The 19,268-nt window shown below is 37.5% G+C and overlaps 1 protein-coding gene across 7 annotated transcripts in view; it reads right to left on the bottom strand.

Annotated features, from left to right (window-relative positions):
- The window catches only part of RPAP2 (RNA polymerase II associated protein 2), a 63,156-nt gene that overhangs the window by 36,040 nt on the left and 7,848 nt on the right, over positions 1-19,268 (bottom strand). For 6 of the 7 annotated variants that reach the window (XR_005106813.1, XR_005106812.1, XR_005106815.1 and 3 more), the window contains exons 8-11: positions 17,746-18,682; positions 17,329-17,423; positions 15,758-15,838; positions 8,620-8,688 (exon numbers count right to left, since the gene is read on the bottom strand). Coding sequence is in view for 1 of the 7 variants with exons in the window: in XM_037404660.1 (XP_037260557.1) it covers positions 8,620-8,688; positions 15,758-15,838; positions 17,329-17,423; positions 17,746-18,682 (1,182 nt within the window). In the remaining 6 variants the exon portion in view is untranslated. Of the gene's footprint in view, positions 1-1,613; positions 1,697-8,619; positions 8,689-15,757; positions 15,839-17,328; positions 17,424-17,745; positions 18,683-19,268 lie in introns of all 7 variants that reach the window. The other variant, XR_005106817.1, reaches the window with a different exon arrangement.

Genomic DNA, 19,268 nt, shown 5'->3' with positions numbered 1-19,268 from the left:
CAATACTTGACTTTACAAAATGTACTCACCTGTACTCAGTCACTATGGAAACAATGATCATAAATTTGATCATAGTTTAGTTTCACAACCTTCTAACACTGTAACTTGATTATGTGCCTTTCAGTCCAATACACAGATCAAACACCTGGAATAATGCAGCTGAGTAAAGAGACTTGCTTCCTCTGTGTCCAAATTTTTTATTTCTGAGGTTAAATATAAGGACCTCAATATTTTTCTGCTTGCCTTTCCCAGTTTTGAAAAAAAATGCCAGTGCAGTTTTGGACCTCTCAAAATGAGGTTCTTAGAAGTCCTCAAAAGCTAAGAATTCTTAAGCACCTTTTCCCAGACATATGTAGCTCACAGTAGGTTTAAAAAAAAAAAACCACCAACCAAAACACAAAACAAACCCCCAAACACTTTTCCTGCTTAACTCTTTTATTTCCAGATCTATTACTAACTTGATGATCTCCAGTAAATCACTTTCCTACCCTTAATCTCAATTTTACCATCTCTGTAACAGAAGAACACTATTAACACTGATTTGTGAAAGTACACTGACATTAAGGTATACCTAAAAGAAGCAGAGTGTGATGAGGTTTGAAACAAATATGAAGCGCCATATGATTCTCATCTCTTCTTTAACCTTTTAAAAAACTGAATACCTAATCTCAGAAGTACTGAGTTTTATGATAAATGTGTTAGATCTATTCCGTGTCTTCTTAAAACGATCAGATGGGTAAAGAGAGATGGACAGAGAGGGTAGAGTAGATAGCGATATATACACTTCTGTGGAATAGAGGGTGTAAATGTGGTATACATCAAAATGAAATTAAACTTAGTGAGACCCCAAGCCTCTAAACAATCAAGCATCTGTACAGTTTTTGCACTGATGCTGGTTTTACACCTAATAGCATGTAATTATACATATACACTTCGCAGGTTCTGGACTGAGCTCCCATATACTGGTGAACTATGTTTGCTACCAGCCAATTAAAGCACGCTTTAATTTTTGGAAAGGAATGGGAAAAGAAGAACATGCACTTTTATGGACATGATTGTTTTACTTTCTTTGTACTATGCCATGCAAAACTTTATGAATACATGGTTATTTCATGTTTATTTATACAACATTCTGGTTAACTGATGTTTGCCATCTTACCCCAAGTATTTATTTTAATTATACACTTCATGTTAGAACAGCCACCTGCACCCTGATGCTAAATCCACTAGCTCAGATTGTCTGTAAATTCTGATGCTTCATCGTAGCCCACTGCCTAGCGACACACTTTATACATCATCTTCTTATCAGTGACATGTGCTTCCTTCCTTTCTTATACCCAAATACCCAAAGAGCCTGTATTTTTTGTTTTCATAAATAAAAAAGGATTCAGAAAATACTGTACATTTTTTGCCTTCACTGTTAACACCTTACATCACGATCAGAAGTTAATTGCCAGACTGGATGAGACCACTGGGTGTCAAAGTTTTTTTATATCTCAAGAAGTAACAAACTAAGATGTAGTCCAACAATTCCTATGGTATTAGAACACAAAAAAGTCTCCACTTCATCAGTGTACTGCCCACTATCAATTATCACATAATAGATAATTTACCTCCTTTCTGAATTAATCAGTTGTAATCCTCTCCTGTCCAAATTTTTCATGCCTCTGAGTAATTTGTAGTTTATCCCTGGTCCCTGTAGAATATTCCAGAAAAAACAACATTCTCCAACATAACATTATCAATATGAAAGCTACTAAAATGCATGTCTATTTCCCCCCTAACCGACATAGATCTTTGATGCATGGGTCTTTCAGCAGGTCTGTGGACCACTGTTACGATCCAAGCAAATTATAACTTAGCTCAGTTATTCAATTGACTTTGGTTTTTAATACATAATTCATTCATAAAGCAAGATTTTTAAGATCTTCATGTTTTTAGTCACTTTTGGGATTCTTCCTCCTTAAAAAAAATAATTATACACTTCACAGCAAAAATACTATCTGCCGCGTTAGGTCTGACAACTTTCAACAGCAATATGACAAAGGGAAATAGAATCTCCAAAATGAAGTATTGTCTCTCTAGACTGCCTGTCTTACTGTTTAGCATTACAAGGCTTTACATTCTGTAATCTGCATCAAGCACCATAAGGAGAGGAATGACTACATCTTCAAAAGATACTGCTCTTTCAGGGATTTTCTACAATCCAAGTTTTTCTGTTATAGTGGTTCCAGAAGAGTTGAGGAATACTACACTTCTGCTTTGTGCACCATTTACTTCAGTGCCAAAGACGACCAGGACACACCACTTACCCTGGCAGAGGTACTGTTACGACTCTGCATAGAACCAAACAAATTAATCCAGAACCCATGCTAACAATTCTGCTGGTACAAAATACCTGGGGATCACGTGCTAGGAAGCTGTAGTAACCTTTCCAGTGGTGTGTGTGTCTACTTTTTTTTTTTTAGTTCAGAAACTACAAGCCAAATCAACACTGATTTTCATCTTACAGTGTAGTTTCCCACTGCCTATGTGTCATGTCCCTATGAACACAGGCCGTTCTTCAGAAAGTTTACTAAGATAAAGTTAAAACTCTGAAAATAAAAGATGCAAATGTATGTCAAAGTCATGTTTTTCTTTTAACAGATGGGCAACGTTTCACGATAAAAAAAAATGTTTGCATTGAATGTATTAAGATTAATTATTAATAAGGAAGCAAGTATATTTTCATAGGGCCACAGTGTCAGGATTCAGTTGCAAAATTCACAGTTCCGTTTGCTCAGCAGATGAAGTTAAAATACATTTAGTTTAAAACTAAGTTAGGGCAGCTGTTAACAGCATGGACTAAGCAGGTCTTGCAGCATTAGTTCAGAACTGTCTATATTACTGTGTAACTTACTCTGAACTATGACATGACTTCCAATAAGCAAAGCTGTATGCAGCAATTACTGAAGGAAGAATAACATGACATTACAAAATAAATCTTCTAAATATATACACCTTTTCCAGAGCCATAAATTTTAAACAGTTCTCTCTCTAATAGGGCTGGGCAGTTTTTCCATCAGCTTGATCGTAGTTGTGGCATAGAGTTCAATAGGACGTGAACTCCACTGACTGAGTTAGCTCCCCAAAGAGTCAACATGACAAAACTGTCTTCCAAAATCTAGTATGCTATGTTTCAGAGGGCTGAAACAGAAGATGCAACAAAAATCTCCTGCTTACTCACACAAAAGGCAAAAATGAAGTGGCAAAGTACTTTTCCCTACTACCAGATTCTTAACTCACAAGTACATTTGGAATATAAAGTTCCCAAAGGCAGCTAAAGCAGAAGATCCAAAACGTTGTTCAGCATTAAAGTATTTCTAGATTCTAACAAAAGATTAGTCAGAAGAACACCACCATGAAGGACAATTTGTAACTGGTGATGCGCTTTGCACATCAGCTCTGCACAGTTGGGCATGACTTCAGTCTGAATGCCCACACATACAGCTGCTGGGAGCATGCAGATTTCTATCTCTTAGAGGGATTTCCAAGACACTTGGCAGAAAGCCATGACCTTGCTCTTCCCTTGCACTGGACAGCAAAACTGGCAGATGCAGAGAAGACAGCTTTCTGAGCCAACCCCCCTGACTCCATACAACAGAAGCCCAGGAGACCATGTGTGCTAAGGCTCCACTCCTGCCGATGATGTCAAGGACCAAAACTGCAAAGGAGAACTAATTATCCTGGACTCACCTCATAGAGTTTGTGCTGGGCACGCATGAAAGTTACACAGCGCATCCAAATCTCCCATTCAGAAGGCTACCCATGAGAAATACTAGAATGGAAAAAGGCTGCAGCTGTGTATGCTGCAATGCAATCCATGGTGTCACTTTCCTGCCTAACAGCACGACAGCAACAGTGGGGCTTTTTTGTATAAGGAGAAACGCCTTCTTTGAAACTGCTAAGGTTTCTCCTTTTATTTTCTCCCTTATGAATTATGAAGATATTTAATGAATTTTAAAGTTGGCACTGATTAATGTCCCAATTAAGAGCACTGCAAATCCCTCAAAACACCATTCTATATGTTTCTTAAGTAATACTGGAACATGCTAAGAGGAAGTAAAGTTATACTGATCTCCGCCACCATATGCAAAATAAGCAGATTTGAGTTTGCTTAGAAAGTGCTGATAAGTAAGAACTGCTTAACAGAAAACCTATTTGAGCTCACACTCACCAAATGACAACCTAAAATTAAGAGAGAAAAAGGGAAGAATATACTTCTTCATTTTTTAACGTGTTAAGAAAAACTTGCCTTTTCTCTATTTCACAAAATAATCTACACTTGGCCTCTATCTGTAGAGTTAGAGACAACACTATGACCACATTCAAACACTTCTATAAAAGAAAGAATTTTTTGATTTTTGGTCCTGCAAACTGTTTCAAAATGGGAAATAGTTATATTTTTAGCTTAATGATAGATGATCCAGCTGAAACCTGGAACCAATCTTCTATCATCAGATTTGCTAAATAAAAGATCACCCAGCTGACTGTCCAATTTTTATTTGTACATTTCATTCAGACACTTTCAGACAAGAACACAGCAGTGATATCACAAACATCTCAATTCCTCTTAAAAGTATTTTAGAGATGTCAGTGTTGAGCAATAGATGTGCTCTCGTGTGCAAAGAGGTAAAAACACATACTTGAACCCAAGATTCTCCAGTTCGTTATCTCCAAGAGAGTAAACCTCTAGAGTCCATCTCCACATGACACATTTATCTAAAGTGGCTGCACACATATAATGATGGCTTTTGTTTAGTGATCATGGTCATTTTGAGTTTTTTTAAATACTGCAGCCAAATGCTTATAAACTAATCCCAGAACATTTTGAAATGCTTCAAAGCTTTTAGCAGGGGAACCTCTTGCATAGGCTTTGTAGATGAAGCTGACCACAGTTCACTGGAACCAGCCAGCTCAGATAAGTAAGATGAAAGCAGACATTTCCTGAAAATATCTTGAAAGCTTTCCATTAGACTGTACCAGGGGTATACACTAAAAACAGCAAGTGCCCATGCTTGTGTAGCAACCCATCTTCCCACTGCTTTCTCCATCCTTTCTTGAACTACTGTATTTGTATCTATTTATCTGCTTCATTTGGTATCTTGCAAAGTTCTTTGGGGTAAAAAGATACAACTTCTGTATTCTAGTTTACAGTACATTATGAAGTAGCTATTACTGTAACAAAAAAGTCTGCTTAACATACTAAACATTGGAACAGGAAGACAGAAATGTAGCACTGCCAAAATTATTACAAATGACAAATAAATAAGAAATTTGATCTACAGATCACTTTAAAGAGTCACCCACCCCATGATAGGCATGAATGCAATTATTTGAACATAATTCTCTGGCTGTCAAAGTGTACTCTAAGAAGGTTGATACACCATTGCTGAATGTGCTGGTCATACAGGAGTGCCTCAGGCTAGATTTTCAATAAAGGCTGAGACTGGCTGTTCATATTTTATACGATAATTTGATTGAATAAATCCAGCTGTTCACTAGGAACAGGAAATGCTCCACTGTTGTAATCACCAGCATTTTATACTTCAAGAAATACAGTCACACTGTCTAGTTTCAGGTGCTTTGTTTCAGAGCAAGTAATTAGAAGCTCAGTTTCTTTAATAGTCAGTAGACTTAAGGGCACATAAGTACTTTTAATAGCTTTTCAAGTACCATTAGACTATAAAGGGAGCCTAGGTCTAATTTAAGCACCAAACTTAGATGTTAATGACTATGCAACATGCTACATCCCACAAAGAGTTAATATGCACACTCCAATGAAGAGAGGATAGCTTTATAGTAACTTAACGCAAAGCATTAAGCAGTGATGACACTTGAATTCAATACAACAGTAATGGTAATAGTTGTTCTGCCCAGTAGCATACACAAAAAGGGCTGGGGCACTCTGAAAGTGCACTGTGAAGTTAAGTGCACTGTTTGAGTCCTCAGTACAGGCTAGCCATACATGAGAAGGAAGCAGCGCACAACAGTATCAATGCATGAAATGGGTGTGCAAGCGAAGTCCAACAGTTGCTACTTTAAACAAAACAACCCTGTCCCCTTCCTAACAAAGCAAAAACCAAAATATACTCGTGGTCTTAGTAGTTTCTTTTGAGATACACCCTGAAATCCCATGCTCACCCTGTCTTCTGTACTCTCTGTTCTCACACTGCCTGCACCCCAGGGTACCTGTAATACACTCCTTCATCCTCCTGGAAAGAGGAAGGAATTACTATCCTCTTCCAGAGTGTTGCTTTAGGCTACTTCAATGTTTAGTGTTAGGAGTAAAATGGCTGTCCTGTGTCTGAGACCAGGTCAACGCCTGTGAATACGTATTCTGGAAATGTCCTCCTCCTTCAGTGACAGAAGCTAGGAACCAGCCACTCCGACTCTGGTCCCATACAACTCTGCAATCTAAATGACATTACACATTCTGCAACATGCATCATCTCTCAGTATATCTAAGGGGAAGCCAGAGAAGACTTAATAGAGTGCAATTTTTTTAATAAGCAATATTAATAAGATACGACATGTTACTTAGCAGACTGCTGGAGATGAGAAAGGGCCACAATCTGAGAACCTGTCTGCAAGGGGTTGCCCAGGGCCTCAGCACCCTTTCCCTACACACTTCTGGCTTCCACTAAACATTCAAGTTTGATTAGAATTCCGAAATAATTAAATGTTCTGGTTTAATCTTTCCAGAAATGATGCAACACTCATCATCTTTGAGCAATCTTAATACTCATTCTACTCCATCTACATTCTTCCACATCCTCTCTTAAGAGGCAGCTAAGAGAAGTTGTTCAAAATCTGAAGATCATGAGCTTGCAAGAACCTTACAATAAGCTGAGGTCAACAGGAGTTTTATTCATGATTTCACTAGAATAATATTAGAAATAAAATCTACTGTATTTTAGGGTCAAATATAATTCATTTGTTTACGGGTGGACCCTTAGAAAGCAAAAGTAAAAAGGGACTATGTTCTGCTTATACTAATTGCTACCAAGTCTGCCTGCTACTTGTATAACATTTTAAAGCAACTGTAAAACAATCAATCATTATGTAAACACTTAGAGCTCATCATATGCAGAGAGACCAGCAACATATTTTAATTTCTGAACAAGAGTCACCATTTCCTTAAATGTACAGAAACTACTTGAAAAATTCATAAGATCTGTTTCACAAATTACCAATTCAACCATAAGAATATATAGTAAAAATGACAAAAGATTTGTTCTTATAGTTTATAAAAAATTTATGCCAAGGCATTCAAGTAAAGTTACTTTCTGTGTTCTGATTTAATGAATCATTTGAGCGGTATCTGGCTGGGTGACACAGATGTAAGGCTCGCTGAAGCCTACTCTAATGCCTGCTGGTATAGTCTTCCTTGGGACAGTAAAGCCAGAACAATGTGTCAGACTGAAGTAATATCAAGAAAAGTAAGTGCAGTACTGGGGATGCTATGAGGCTGGCCCACAACACTTCCTGACCTGTGAATGTCTGTAAGTACCTCTCTGTCCTACAGGCTCCAGTGACCCAGGAAACCCAAAAGCAGCAGCAGCAGTGTGGTAATAAACAGTCTCTGGAATAAGATTTTTGCAATCTTGTAATTCAAGCTGAAAGACGTACAAAGATTGCTTGATGGTTTAACCCTGCTGAAAGGCAGGGCCTGACACTGTGTGAAACCACCAGTGATTTCTTAAAAGGTGAACTAATGTTAAATGTTTAATATGAATTTGTGAGAGAACTGTCTGGTTTACACACTGCAAAGTTTGCATCTTTAACTTCAGAAATGTACATGAATTTGGAAAATATAAATTAAGGGAGTTACTTGATGCGTATGACTACACCTCTGTGTAGAGGTTTACTGCAAGACACTATAATAAAATCAGACTTTCCTTTAGAAAAACCCTTGGAAAGAAAGTAATTCTACAGTAAGTAGAACAAAGCTAAGGAGGACTGTAGGTATCATAATCTTAAGCAATAAAGCTAATCCTCGTAAAAAATAAAATACTCTGTCGCAGTATTCCTTTCAGAAATTTGGGAGTTGCTAAAAAGGCTTTCCCCTCTCAAAGAAGTTTGCTAGACTATTCAAGCAAACATGTTTAGAAGCACACCCTATCTTTATGGAAATAATTAAACTTTAATCGTGAAAGTGAAATTTTTAAGAAATTAGAAGTCAAATGAGAAATGAGAACTGTAACAGTTATGCCAAATCCAAATAATACAATGCACATAATTTTGTCTTGCTGTCAGAAAGGGGAAGAGTGTCTGTCAGCTGCAAATGGAAGAAAGTGAAGTATACTCCTCCTTCACCCCAGCAGCCCTCTTTAAAACTCCCTAAAGCTTAACTTTTTTTAACATAACATTAAGTTTGTCCATTATTAACATGTTGTTGCAAGTGGGACAATCCTGTTTTGTCAAGAGAATTTAGTTTATTTGCATGAAAATAATATTTCTGTTTGATTCCCCAGTTAAAGCAATCTTTCCCGCCTTTTCTCTCTGATTTAAATATTGTCTTGATAGGCTAGTTTAGACAGTTGTGCATGAGAATATTTGACATTAAAGGGTACTTACACAGATAACAAGACAATAGCAATTAGAGTCCATTCAGGCATTTTGTGAATAATATTTCTGTTTGTTAACCTGAAAAATAGTTTAAAAAAAATAATTAGAACATCTCAGAGTGAAAGTAAACAGATTTTAACTGCTGAATTTTGATTTAAGGCTACCATAAAAGACTCAATACACTGAATTACAATGTAGCAATGACAGCTGTACTGAGTAATTCACCAGCTTCCAGACTTCTCTCTAATCTTACCCTGTAATTGAGGAGTCCCAGAATTCCCAATGTGTCTTTTTTTTCTACATCAAAGTGGGATGGGGAAGAAGCTAATTATTAGGTCACAAATAGTCCTGGCTACTGTGAGGGCTCTGCTCTCACTCATACCACTGGGAAATTCTCAGGAATTGCACATGTGTTTCTGAAAAGACAGACCTTCTTACACTTAGTTTCCTCCCTGTTGGCTTCAGATCCAGATTTGCTGTAAAAGCTAATGTTGCAGAAACCGACTGGATTTTATAAGGTACCAGACACAATCTTCTGATGATTCTTGTTTTTAAAAGGGAAACCCAGAATTCTAACTTACGCAATGGGAGCCAGTGCGCATATAAGAGCAAGAAAATGAGGAGCAAATAAAGAACCACATGGGTGCTCAACAAAAGTGCTGCTGCATTTTTATACCTGCTGATCTGTTTGGCTTAAATTTGTCGTAAGACAGATCTGCTTTAAGTTAAATGTTAATCTGACTTAAAACAATTCATGTGTTAATTGCTATGGCTGAATTTAGGCATGGCCCATGGTGTTCAAGACAAGCAGTTTCATGGAAAAGTCACAGCTACAACTGAAGCTGTGGTTCTGTGGGTACCCAAAAAGGCTAGCAGCGTTAATTTTATTCAGACAGAGCACACCATCCTGGGTCAAGCACCTCCTTATGTTTGTGTCCTTGCTCTCAGCTTCCCTTCTATGCAGCCTTGTTTAAATCCAGATCCAGAATGAAGCTACCCTATCATTCATACTCACTTCTACAAGCATTGGTGAAGATGGGTGGCTGCATAAAATTAAATACCTGGCAACAAATTCAAACCCAGGGTTTTCTTCCCCAGTAAGATTTTTTGTTTGTTTGTTTCTTTGGGCAAGTATATAGTTACCCCCTATAAATGTGTTAAAAAGGTGGAAAAATAAAAGTATTTGTACTTGTCATTGTTAAAATTCAAATTCTGTTAATTAATCCCCCCAAATTATACTCAAAATGGTCATTAAAAATGCAGCTATGAATAACATGTTTTATAGGATCATTCTGTGTTTCCCTAATTTAGGAAGATATTAATAAAATTAATTTTTATCAAGGATAGTAATGATCAAAGCAGTATTATTCTATTTTTCTCCTCAAATCTCCAAGTCTTTGAACAAAAGTAAGATTTTGAAGCAATGATTACTCAAGTAGTCTCTCAACAGCCCGAGTTTTGTTAAGTAATGACAGGAAAAGCCATGTTTTGTACTACATGTGCGGTGTTTTGTACTACGTGTATAGGAATTGTCACATCAAACTAGAACCGATAGTTCTCGGAAACACATTATTTTTCTTATTAAAAGAATCATGTTCACCAATTACTATTTGAAATAGCTGATGGCGTTAGTTGGCAACAAAGCTTGTACCTGGTAAACTTACATTTTCTGGCTATAGAAAAAGAGACAAAACAAAGGCTGAACATCCTGACTCAATACTGGTGACAGTGATAAACACTACCAAGAAATGCCTGACGGAATCATCTTGACAGGCAATTCATATGTAACATTCCAGTTAATCGGCTATGATGAGACACAATGGAAGAGACAGCTCCAAGCCACCTGGGAAAACTCTGTCAAATAGAGAAAGCAGCTTTATTTCAATGCTCTACAAGGAGTTACTATTGATTAGAGCACAGGAAGGTGTCATTCTTGTACGCAAACTGAGAGATGCAGTTATTTGTGTCAATTAACTCTTATTCAATGTTAGTATTGATTGGCAAGGTCTGAACACTAGTCATTGCCATCAATATGCTAGTTATGAAGGAGGTAGTCAAAAGACACAGATAACCAGCAGGATATGGCAATATGGATCTGCTGATGTACTACTGTCACTGGACTGGATGAACAGTCAGGCTTCCACAATGAGTAACCTTTCAGTACAACACCTGTCCTAAAACACTTGTGCAGCTGGAAAAAAACCAAACATTTCAGGCAGATCAGACTAAAGCTAGCAACCTACAGGTGTGAAGCCTTAAATAATAAGGAGCAGTGGAAGGGCAATCACTTTCCAGAACAAGCTGTGTGTCAACACCAAGGCCTCTGAAGAGCAAGCTTTCAGAAAACAGGGAAGTGCAAGTCCTCTGTAAAAATGGTTCATTAATTCTTTGTCTTGCCTCTAGCCAAATCCATGAAACAGAGGTCACTGGATTTCTGTCAGAAACACATAATGTGGAAATGTTAAAACTGTACAAAACTTTGTGTACATTAGTTCAGTTTTGCACTAAATTTTTTTCTGTTAAGGAGCTTGGCTAAATGCTCCCTCACCTACCCAAAGAAAGCAAATAATACACAACTTTTCAAAACAGAGTATCTCTACCCTCTTGGCCTCTGCAGGGCAGGATACGTAAGCCAAGAAAGTTGGGATGATCCCAAACAGTTGTGTGGGTTGCTTAGCTGCTGGTCTGTGGGTGTTGTGGTTCACCCCAACAAGACACACTGCAGCTGGACTTGACTGCTTCTACCATCCAGTAGGCAGCAGGACCCATGCAGTAGTTTTAATACTCTGTGAAGGAGCTCAGACTGAGCAAAGGGATCCAAGTGGCAGAAGCTGAGAGGATAGAGGAGTAAAGAGTAAGATGCATAAAAATTCCATCCCAAATGACCTCCCAATTTGCAGTGCCCAGCCTGCAAAGAAAGTGAAGTCTGATACAGAAGTTGTAGAAATACAGGGGAGTCCAAGGTTAAGGTAACTAGTAAATAAAAAAAGTAAACCCAAAAACCACAGAGAAAGAGCATACACAGTTGATTCTACTTCTTTTCTTTTAGATGTCTTTCCATTTAACTACCATCAGCTGCAAGTTTTGCTACCAGAACGCCACTAGCAAATGCTGGCCTGATTTTTAAACGGCACCTGCTGTGGCAGCAGATCTAAGCACAACCCTAAGTGTCTGTACAAGAACGTGGGACAGGGGCCACAATGAACTTGAAATTATAGGAAAGAAACTCAGCAATGCAGGAGCTCACCACCCTTTCCTCAGCAGGATTGCATTTCCCGGGATTTCTAGGAAACAATTTGGTAACAGGAACACTGTCCAACGGGGCATGGCAGATGGACACCAGGTTCATTATGGTGAATTGTTATCCCCTAACAGGCCCCCAGCATCACGTATTATGAATAAAATGCAAGAAAATGTAACTGCTTAACATAAAACCATCTTTTTAAAGTATATTTTTCTTTATACCTATTTATAAATTATAGTCTTGAGTGTTATTTCCTTCTAAAGTTTGGTTATCCTTACAATGAGAAAATACTTGTCATCTGTGAATCTATGAGCTCAATTTTTAACATGTTGCTATGAATTTGACTAATAGCTAGTAGCATCAAGTTATTGGTACCAAATGTACATCTCGTGAAAAAACATTCGCCTGAACAGGTCCATACTTGCTGTCTTTGTTTTACCCAGTATGTCCATGTTCTTACACTGGGAGAAAAAGAAAAAAAATGTGCCCCAAATGGACAAGATTGTCTTTCTTCCAATTTACAATTTATCTTTGCTGCAAAGTGAAGTCATCAGCATGTTTGCAAATGAAGCAGCCTCTGTGTTCACACATCCGGATTCTCAGGTGTAGGCTTATTTGACTTCAAGAATCTGACCTGTTAGTTTGGCTGTTTGCCTATTCTGTGAGGCAGCAAGCTGACTTCATGTGATTAGGACAAAGTTGTGACTTTAGGGGACCTCAGCTATCTACGATTTTTCCAGTATTTGCACCAAGATGAGCGAAGTTTAACTAATCCAGGTCAGCACAGGCAAATACTAAAGCACAGACTGTTTTTCTTCAAGCTTCAACTAGACCAATTTAACCATAAAAGACAGCTCCACTATGCCCCAAAAGAGAGCAACATATTTACATACTGTAGTATAATTTAGTTTGATGACAACCAGCCCAAATAAGCTACTATTCTAACTTCAGGCTCTCTTCAAGAGAAGCCCATTTACTTGAGAAAAGATGATTAATGTTCTGGTACTTTCACATTTCCATACAGAACATTGTCTATCACAAAGTATTGCTAATTGACTTGAAAGCCAGAACTTAAAATTCCACTTAGTAAGGGTAATAGGTAAAAGCCTATTAGTGAGCATATACACTAGATCACATACACTCATGATACATACTTAAAAGCTAGAAGATTGTCTTGGAAACAAGGTAAGACAAAGCTGTAATAAAAAGTCTTGAACACATCTTTAGGAAACAACTGTATCATACTCATTGAGAGAGCTCAATGTCAATGACGAGCTCCATAAAAGGAATTAAAATACTTGCAACCGTAAGATAGAGATGAAATTCTATTTTCAATATGAAATATTGTGCTTAAAAAAACCCCACCAGACTTTCACAAACATAATCGTTTAGCCTCAATTTATATATAAATAGCTAATTTTCTCTTGATCTTTTAACAAAGTGCTCTTACACACTCTGGAGAATTATTTGACATCTCAGTTTTCGTAACAAAAGCTTACAGGCACTGAGGGACTTTGTTTGGGAAGAGCTCTAACCATTCTAAAATGTCTCTTGAGATCCCTCTAGTGTGTTTCCCAGCAGTGGTGATTGAATAAAATGCTGCCCAAAGGAGGCTGAACTGCAAGTGTTCCTTTAAAAACCAATGGAGCTGAAAATCGTTGTTGCTTAGTTCTCCACATGCTCTTTTACCCTTCTTCAGCTAAGCTCTGCTACAGCCATGTTTTTTATCTCCTACCCTCTTTGGCAAGTTCTTCAGCCTGAAATATTTCCAGTACAAAAAGCAGGAAAGAGCACTAGCATTTGTCGGTGCTCCCTACATAATCATTAAGCATTTTAATCACACTAAAAAGAAAGTAACTTTTAAATTTCTATACCCTGCAAACATAAATACTGTTTAAACTTTATCCCAGGTCCCCCTGTCAAAGCATTCAACCTAAAATCAGACAGACCACTCATATTAAGTAAATTTAAACCTACATACAGAACTGGAAGTTCAAACCTATGCTTTCATCTTAACATCCATGAGCTAGCTTTTGTGTATCAACAGACCCTCCTTCTTTCATCTCTGATATGGAAGAAAGGGCCTAAAGGTTTGTATTACTTCCCTATTTCCTGTATTTTTGTATTATTTTACTATCAGTGACAATAAAACTCCACTTATGTTGATTTCTACATATATATATATATATATCTCAAAGGCACTTACAAATTCCTGTGTAGTGCCTACAAATGTAATCAACCATTTCCTGCCCAAAATGCTGAATTTCTAAGGAATTTATCAAGAGTCTTCACAGTAAGACAGCCCCATGAACCTGCTACAACTACCTTCACCTTACTTCCTAACAGAAGAGACTTAAAAACAAACTCAGAAGTGTTACCTCAGGGATCAGAAACAGTTCAGGGGAGACTGTTAAAATATGATGAATTACTGCTACATGAGCCAGGTATTGGGATCAAACTCCAAATTAATCAATTTGGTTCCATTCTGTAAATCCACAGATTTTATATACATATATGTATACACACATACTATGTGTTTTCAGAAGTCCATTTTGGCTTCAAGGTTCCTTTTCTAGAACTTCATATTCAGGCCACATTGTTTTTAATAGCAAAAATTATTTAAAATAGAAGTTCTGCTTTTGAAAACCTCTAGGATTTATTACATAATCAACCATATAGAAATAGATTGAAAGAGACCAAATGTAGTTTTTCCAGTTCTATACATCCATAAGCCAAAGCTACTAGTAAGCATTTAGACTGCAGAGCAACAAAACTGTTTTTAAGTTTTGTCTCTTAAAGATCTTATTCCAATAATAAGTGTATATATGCAGTATATTCATGCTGCCTAAACACAACCAAAAATATCTTCCCTGGTTTCAGTGGTGGTGTTAAAATAAAAGGTTCATCACAACTTAAAAGACTGCAATTGCAGAATCAAGTTCAAACATTAACAATTCTTTCTAATAAAAGAGATCAGGCAGAGTCACCAAAACAGAAAAGAGGATCTTCCATAGTAAGAAATCCTGCATATAAAGACCTGTGTTTTAGTGGCATCCTTCCAGACATCAGATAAATCATAAGGAATAAGGCAGGCAGAGCTGGGTTTCTATTCACCAAAGCCTAGATGCCCTGTGGCAAACACCCCATGAATGAGTTTTGGAAAATTTCCGTGTAACTTCGTGCAGGCTGGGGATGTGGGGAGAAGTTTCAAGAGTGACAACATCCACAGAGTTAGCAACTGTTGTTGCTGTCTTTCCTGACAATACTTCAAGATGCAGAACATGATCGAGGTCCAAGTTATGAGAGTTCTGTCCCAAAGAAAACCTAAAAATGTTTGGAGAAGTTACCAACATTCTGTTTTCCCTTCTTTATCCTAGTGTCTCCAAATACCGTCTTTAGGGCTTCTGACTGAAGCAGAAGCTTCATCTGTGGTGACAGCATGTCTGGTAGGTCTACTTCCCCTTGAAATCAGGAATACGATAGGTCAAGCTGGACCTTCTTCCTGGCTCTAGAAGTTAGTGGTAACAATTATTAATCACATTAAACCCATTTAGCCTGGCTGTAGTGAGCCAGAGCAAAAGAAAGTGACAGATCTCAGAAACTCATGCCTAATAGGAGGTGACGAGGTAGCAGAACCTTTAAAAGACTCACCATCATCCTCCAGAGACCACTGGCCTAGTTTTTAAAAATCTACAAATACTCCTGGTGACCTAGCCACTGTCAGGAGCAGGGAAAGGGTTGACTTGTTAGTCCACAGGGAATGTGACATTACCTACATTTAACACACAGCTAGAAAAGGGCAAATCTGCAATGGGGCCCTCTCTGTGCCCAAATCACAAATCATTCAACAACATGTTTAATTAATCAATCAAGAAGATTATCTAAATAAAGATCAATACTCACCGGAAAGTTTTGACAAGATTTTTTAGCTCTGTGTAAACATCAGCTGGGGAAATCTGAAGAGGGCCCAAAACTGTAGGTAATCTAGAAGGCAAAAGACAATGGTCAATATACATTTTCCTCTCTTCCTCATTTCTTCAAGTAGTACTTCCACCAAAGCTCATGAAAATTAATAAAAAGAGATCAACTTCTATGCAGCAGATCAGGTCAGTAGTTTACAATTCAGGTTCCTCTGAGTGGTGTTTGGGCAACACCTTCACTTTAAAACAGCTTCTTCTTATAAATAAGCTCTAGTTCACTATGAACGTGGAGAAGAAATTATGGTTTTACATGCATACTCTTATTAACTTCACAGAATTTCAGTTCTGACAAGACATTCTTACAAAAAAATTAAAGTGTTTAACATTATGAGGATTAGAATTCCAGGCCCCATCAATGTTTTGAATATTTCTATTTACTTGGTTCAAAAGTAACAATACAAAAGGAAACTACATGTCTAAATGAGGTTTGCAAAGAGAATGTATCTGCTAATCTCAGACTCAACATAGATGCAACAGAAATAACATTCCACTGTACACCTGATAGTTGGAATCACGATGATAGCAGGCTACTGAGAAAATTTCGAAAGAAAGAAAAAGAGCTACTGCCTCCCTACTTGACTGTGTGTAAAAATTGACACAGCCCACAACAAACCGCTCACACTGCTTAACTAGTAGTCAGTATCCCCAAATGCTGGAAATAATATGCATTGCTTTTCACATTTAGGATGAAAATTTTGCCTCTATTTACTTGTTTAATAGTTAATAATGTCTTGCATTTGAATATCCAGTTATTTACATTTATATGCACATATGCGCATGGTGCATCAATATTGCTGGAAGAATCAAGACTTTTGTTCTCGTTTACATCTCTACATATTTTAGGGAACTGAACACAGGACTCCTATGATGCTGGGCATATTCATATTCCCACTTCATCTGAACACACCAAGAAATCATGGCTTTACCAAAATGAAAACTGTCTCTCTTACTTGAGTGGGACAGGACTACTGAATCATCTCATGACATTTGAAATGATCAACTAAAGAAGTGGATAGTAAAAAATAAAGCCTTTGAAGAAACTAAGGAAAAAAACCCCAAAACATTCTGTCTTTCTTATCCTCTACTCATGGAATACCAGATTTTTAAGTTCAACAGAAATTTTGCTAGAAGCTGCAAATGACTAATAAACTTGTAGAAACATCTGAATAAGCAAACTGCTTTACCATACAGTAGTCATCCTTGGAATCTACGTGAGATTGACACCTAAGAAGGGACAGGTTTCTTCTAGACAACAACTTAGTGGTGAGATTCTAACATCTACCTCACCAGGCTCTGCAAACTGACACCTGCAACTATATCACAGATGACTGTCTCAGAAATAAATAAGTTCTTTAGGGCAGTAATGAGTTTAAATGATGACTAAAGCCACCAAGAAAAAGCCAGAATGTCCTTGCATAGTGTGTTTGTTACTTAAAATGATGATGATTGTGCACCAACCTCAACCTGACATATACCAAAGTAAAGGATACTTACACTTTTCTCAGTTTGTCAAGGACAATTCGCTTTCTAATCTGCATTTGTGCATTTGAATCAACAAGTGGGAAGGTGAAATCTTCCTGTTGATCATCCTGCATTAGATAAAAAACTTTTAACAGCTGTAACCTAGTCTTGAATTAAAGTCAACGCATCAAAATAGTCACAGCTTACCAATAAATGTTTAAACATAAGAAAACTCTTTATCTCTGAATAGAAAAAAACCCCAACCAGTAATTTCTTAACGGACAGAAAAGTTTGCTTAATCTGACCCAACATACAGTGTACAGCTAACATACTTTTCCCCTTCCCCGGGCTAGATACTTATCTACTTAGGATGACAGAAACAAAGAGCTTGCAATCGTTGTTTGAAGGCAGGCTTTATACAGCCTTGACACTATTCCACTGGACACTTACTCTTTCTTTGCTTGGATGCTCCTCTGCCTGTGCATGTGTTACTGCCTCTTCAGCCAAGATGTACTTTCCTTTATAGAACTCTTTTACTCGGAGTTCTAGAAACTCTGTTTCTTCTTTTAACTTCTCGTAACTAGGCACAGGCTTAACTATTCCACCTGGGCCTGTGAAAGGTAAAGAACAGTTCAAACTGTTTTCAGACTCCCCTACAGCAACAGTGTTAAGATCATCAGCTGTATCTAAGTCATCCTCATCAAGTTCTTCGTTCTCCTGGTTGGCAGTTGAAATGCTCTCTGATGAACACAAAGAAGTATAGTTTGGGCCATAGAGAAATTTTAAAGTTTCCTCAGTTCTCCATTCCTTAAGTGTTTGCTTAAGCACGTCTAATAAACTTCCTTTGGAATTAACTGGATGCCTCACCTCAGGTTTTTTACAGTCTTCTGAGTTAGCGAGTGTTCTTTTAAGATGTTCTGCCCCTCTTTTGCTCACACCTAGAAAAACTATCTGTGAACCACAAATATCTTCACAGTTTTCTGAAGCACTTGATTTCCCCAGAGTAGTAGTTTTTGAAGGCATTGCAGTTATTTTATCATGAACAGAGCAAGCACCTATTTCTTCTTGAGCATCTAATTTACAATTAGACAGTAGTTCAGTGGCTTCTACCACATCTGACTCTTCTGTTTTAGGGCTGGAACAGACTTTCTGAGCCTGCTTCTTTTTGAGGATGCTGTTTCTGTGCAATTGCTGTGCAAGACTGGCTGAACTTGACTGACTTCCTCGTACGACAGAAGAAACAAATTCTTGTTCAGTATCACTACTACTGTCACTGGCTGCATCATGAGAACCAGATTCACATGGATTTGAAGATGTCCTAGGATTTTCAATGTCAGATGCTTTAATTACTTCATCACGTAGTGTCACCTCTTCTCCAGACTGTCCACTATAACAAAACACAAGCCATCTATGAAATAAAAAATGGGTGTTCCCTGAAACATTACATAAGCTTTTCATTCTCATGTAAGGAAGATAAAGAAAGCATTTTTCCCTTGTAGGAGAAGTGTACTTTTTTTGCTTTAAGAATCATAGCTGCTCTTTCAAGTCTTCTTGAACTCAGAGAGCTGTTCTGCAATCAAGATAACAGGTACAGACACTATTCCAAGGAGTGAGCTCTCAGTTGCTTATTGGCCATTAGAAAAGAATAGTAAGCAAGGTATTTATTAAAGACAACAGAATAATATAAGACTTAGCATGACAAATAGTGCCATTTTAAAATGAAAATAGTCATCCTAAAACATAAAGGAATATAGCATGCTAAAAATCAGGGGGATGGCAGAGCTGTTTTCAGCAAATGTTAAGTTTGCCACCTAATGGCCAGGTGTTGCAAAAGAAAACAAACAAAAAGTTGCAATACACAGCAAGGTGCAGAGAGATGACAGAGTAGCATGATTTCATTTCAGTTGATATACAGATTTTTGATTAAGAAATACAGAAGCTTTCATCACACATAATTGGTACCATTTTCTTTA

This window comes from Falco rusticolus, chromosome 11, assembly GCF_015220075.1.
Source record: "Falco rusticolus isolate bFalRus1 chromosome 11, bFalRus1.pri, whole genome shotgun sequence".
NCBI lineage: Eukaryota > Metazoa > Chordata > Aves > Falconiformes > Falconidae > Falco > Falco rusticolus.
Note: the sequence above shows the minus strand (reverse complement) of the source record. Positions and strands in the feature narration are given on the sequence as shown.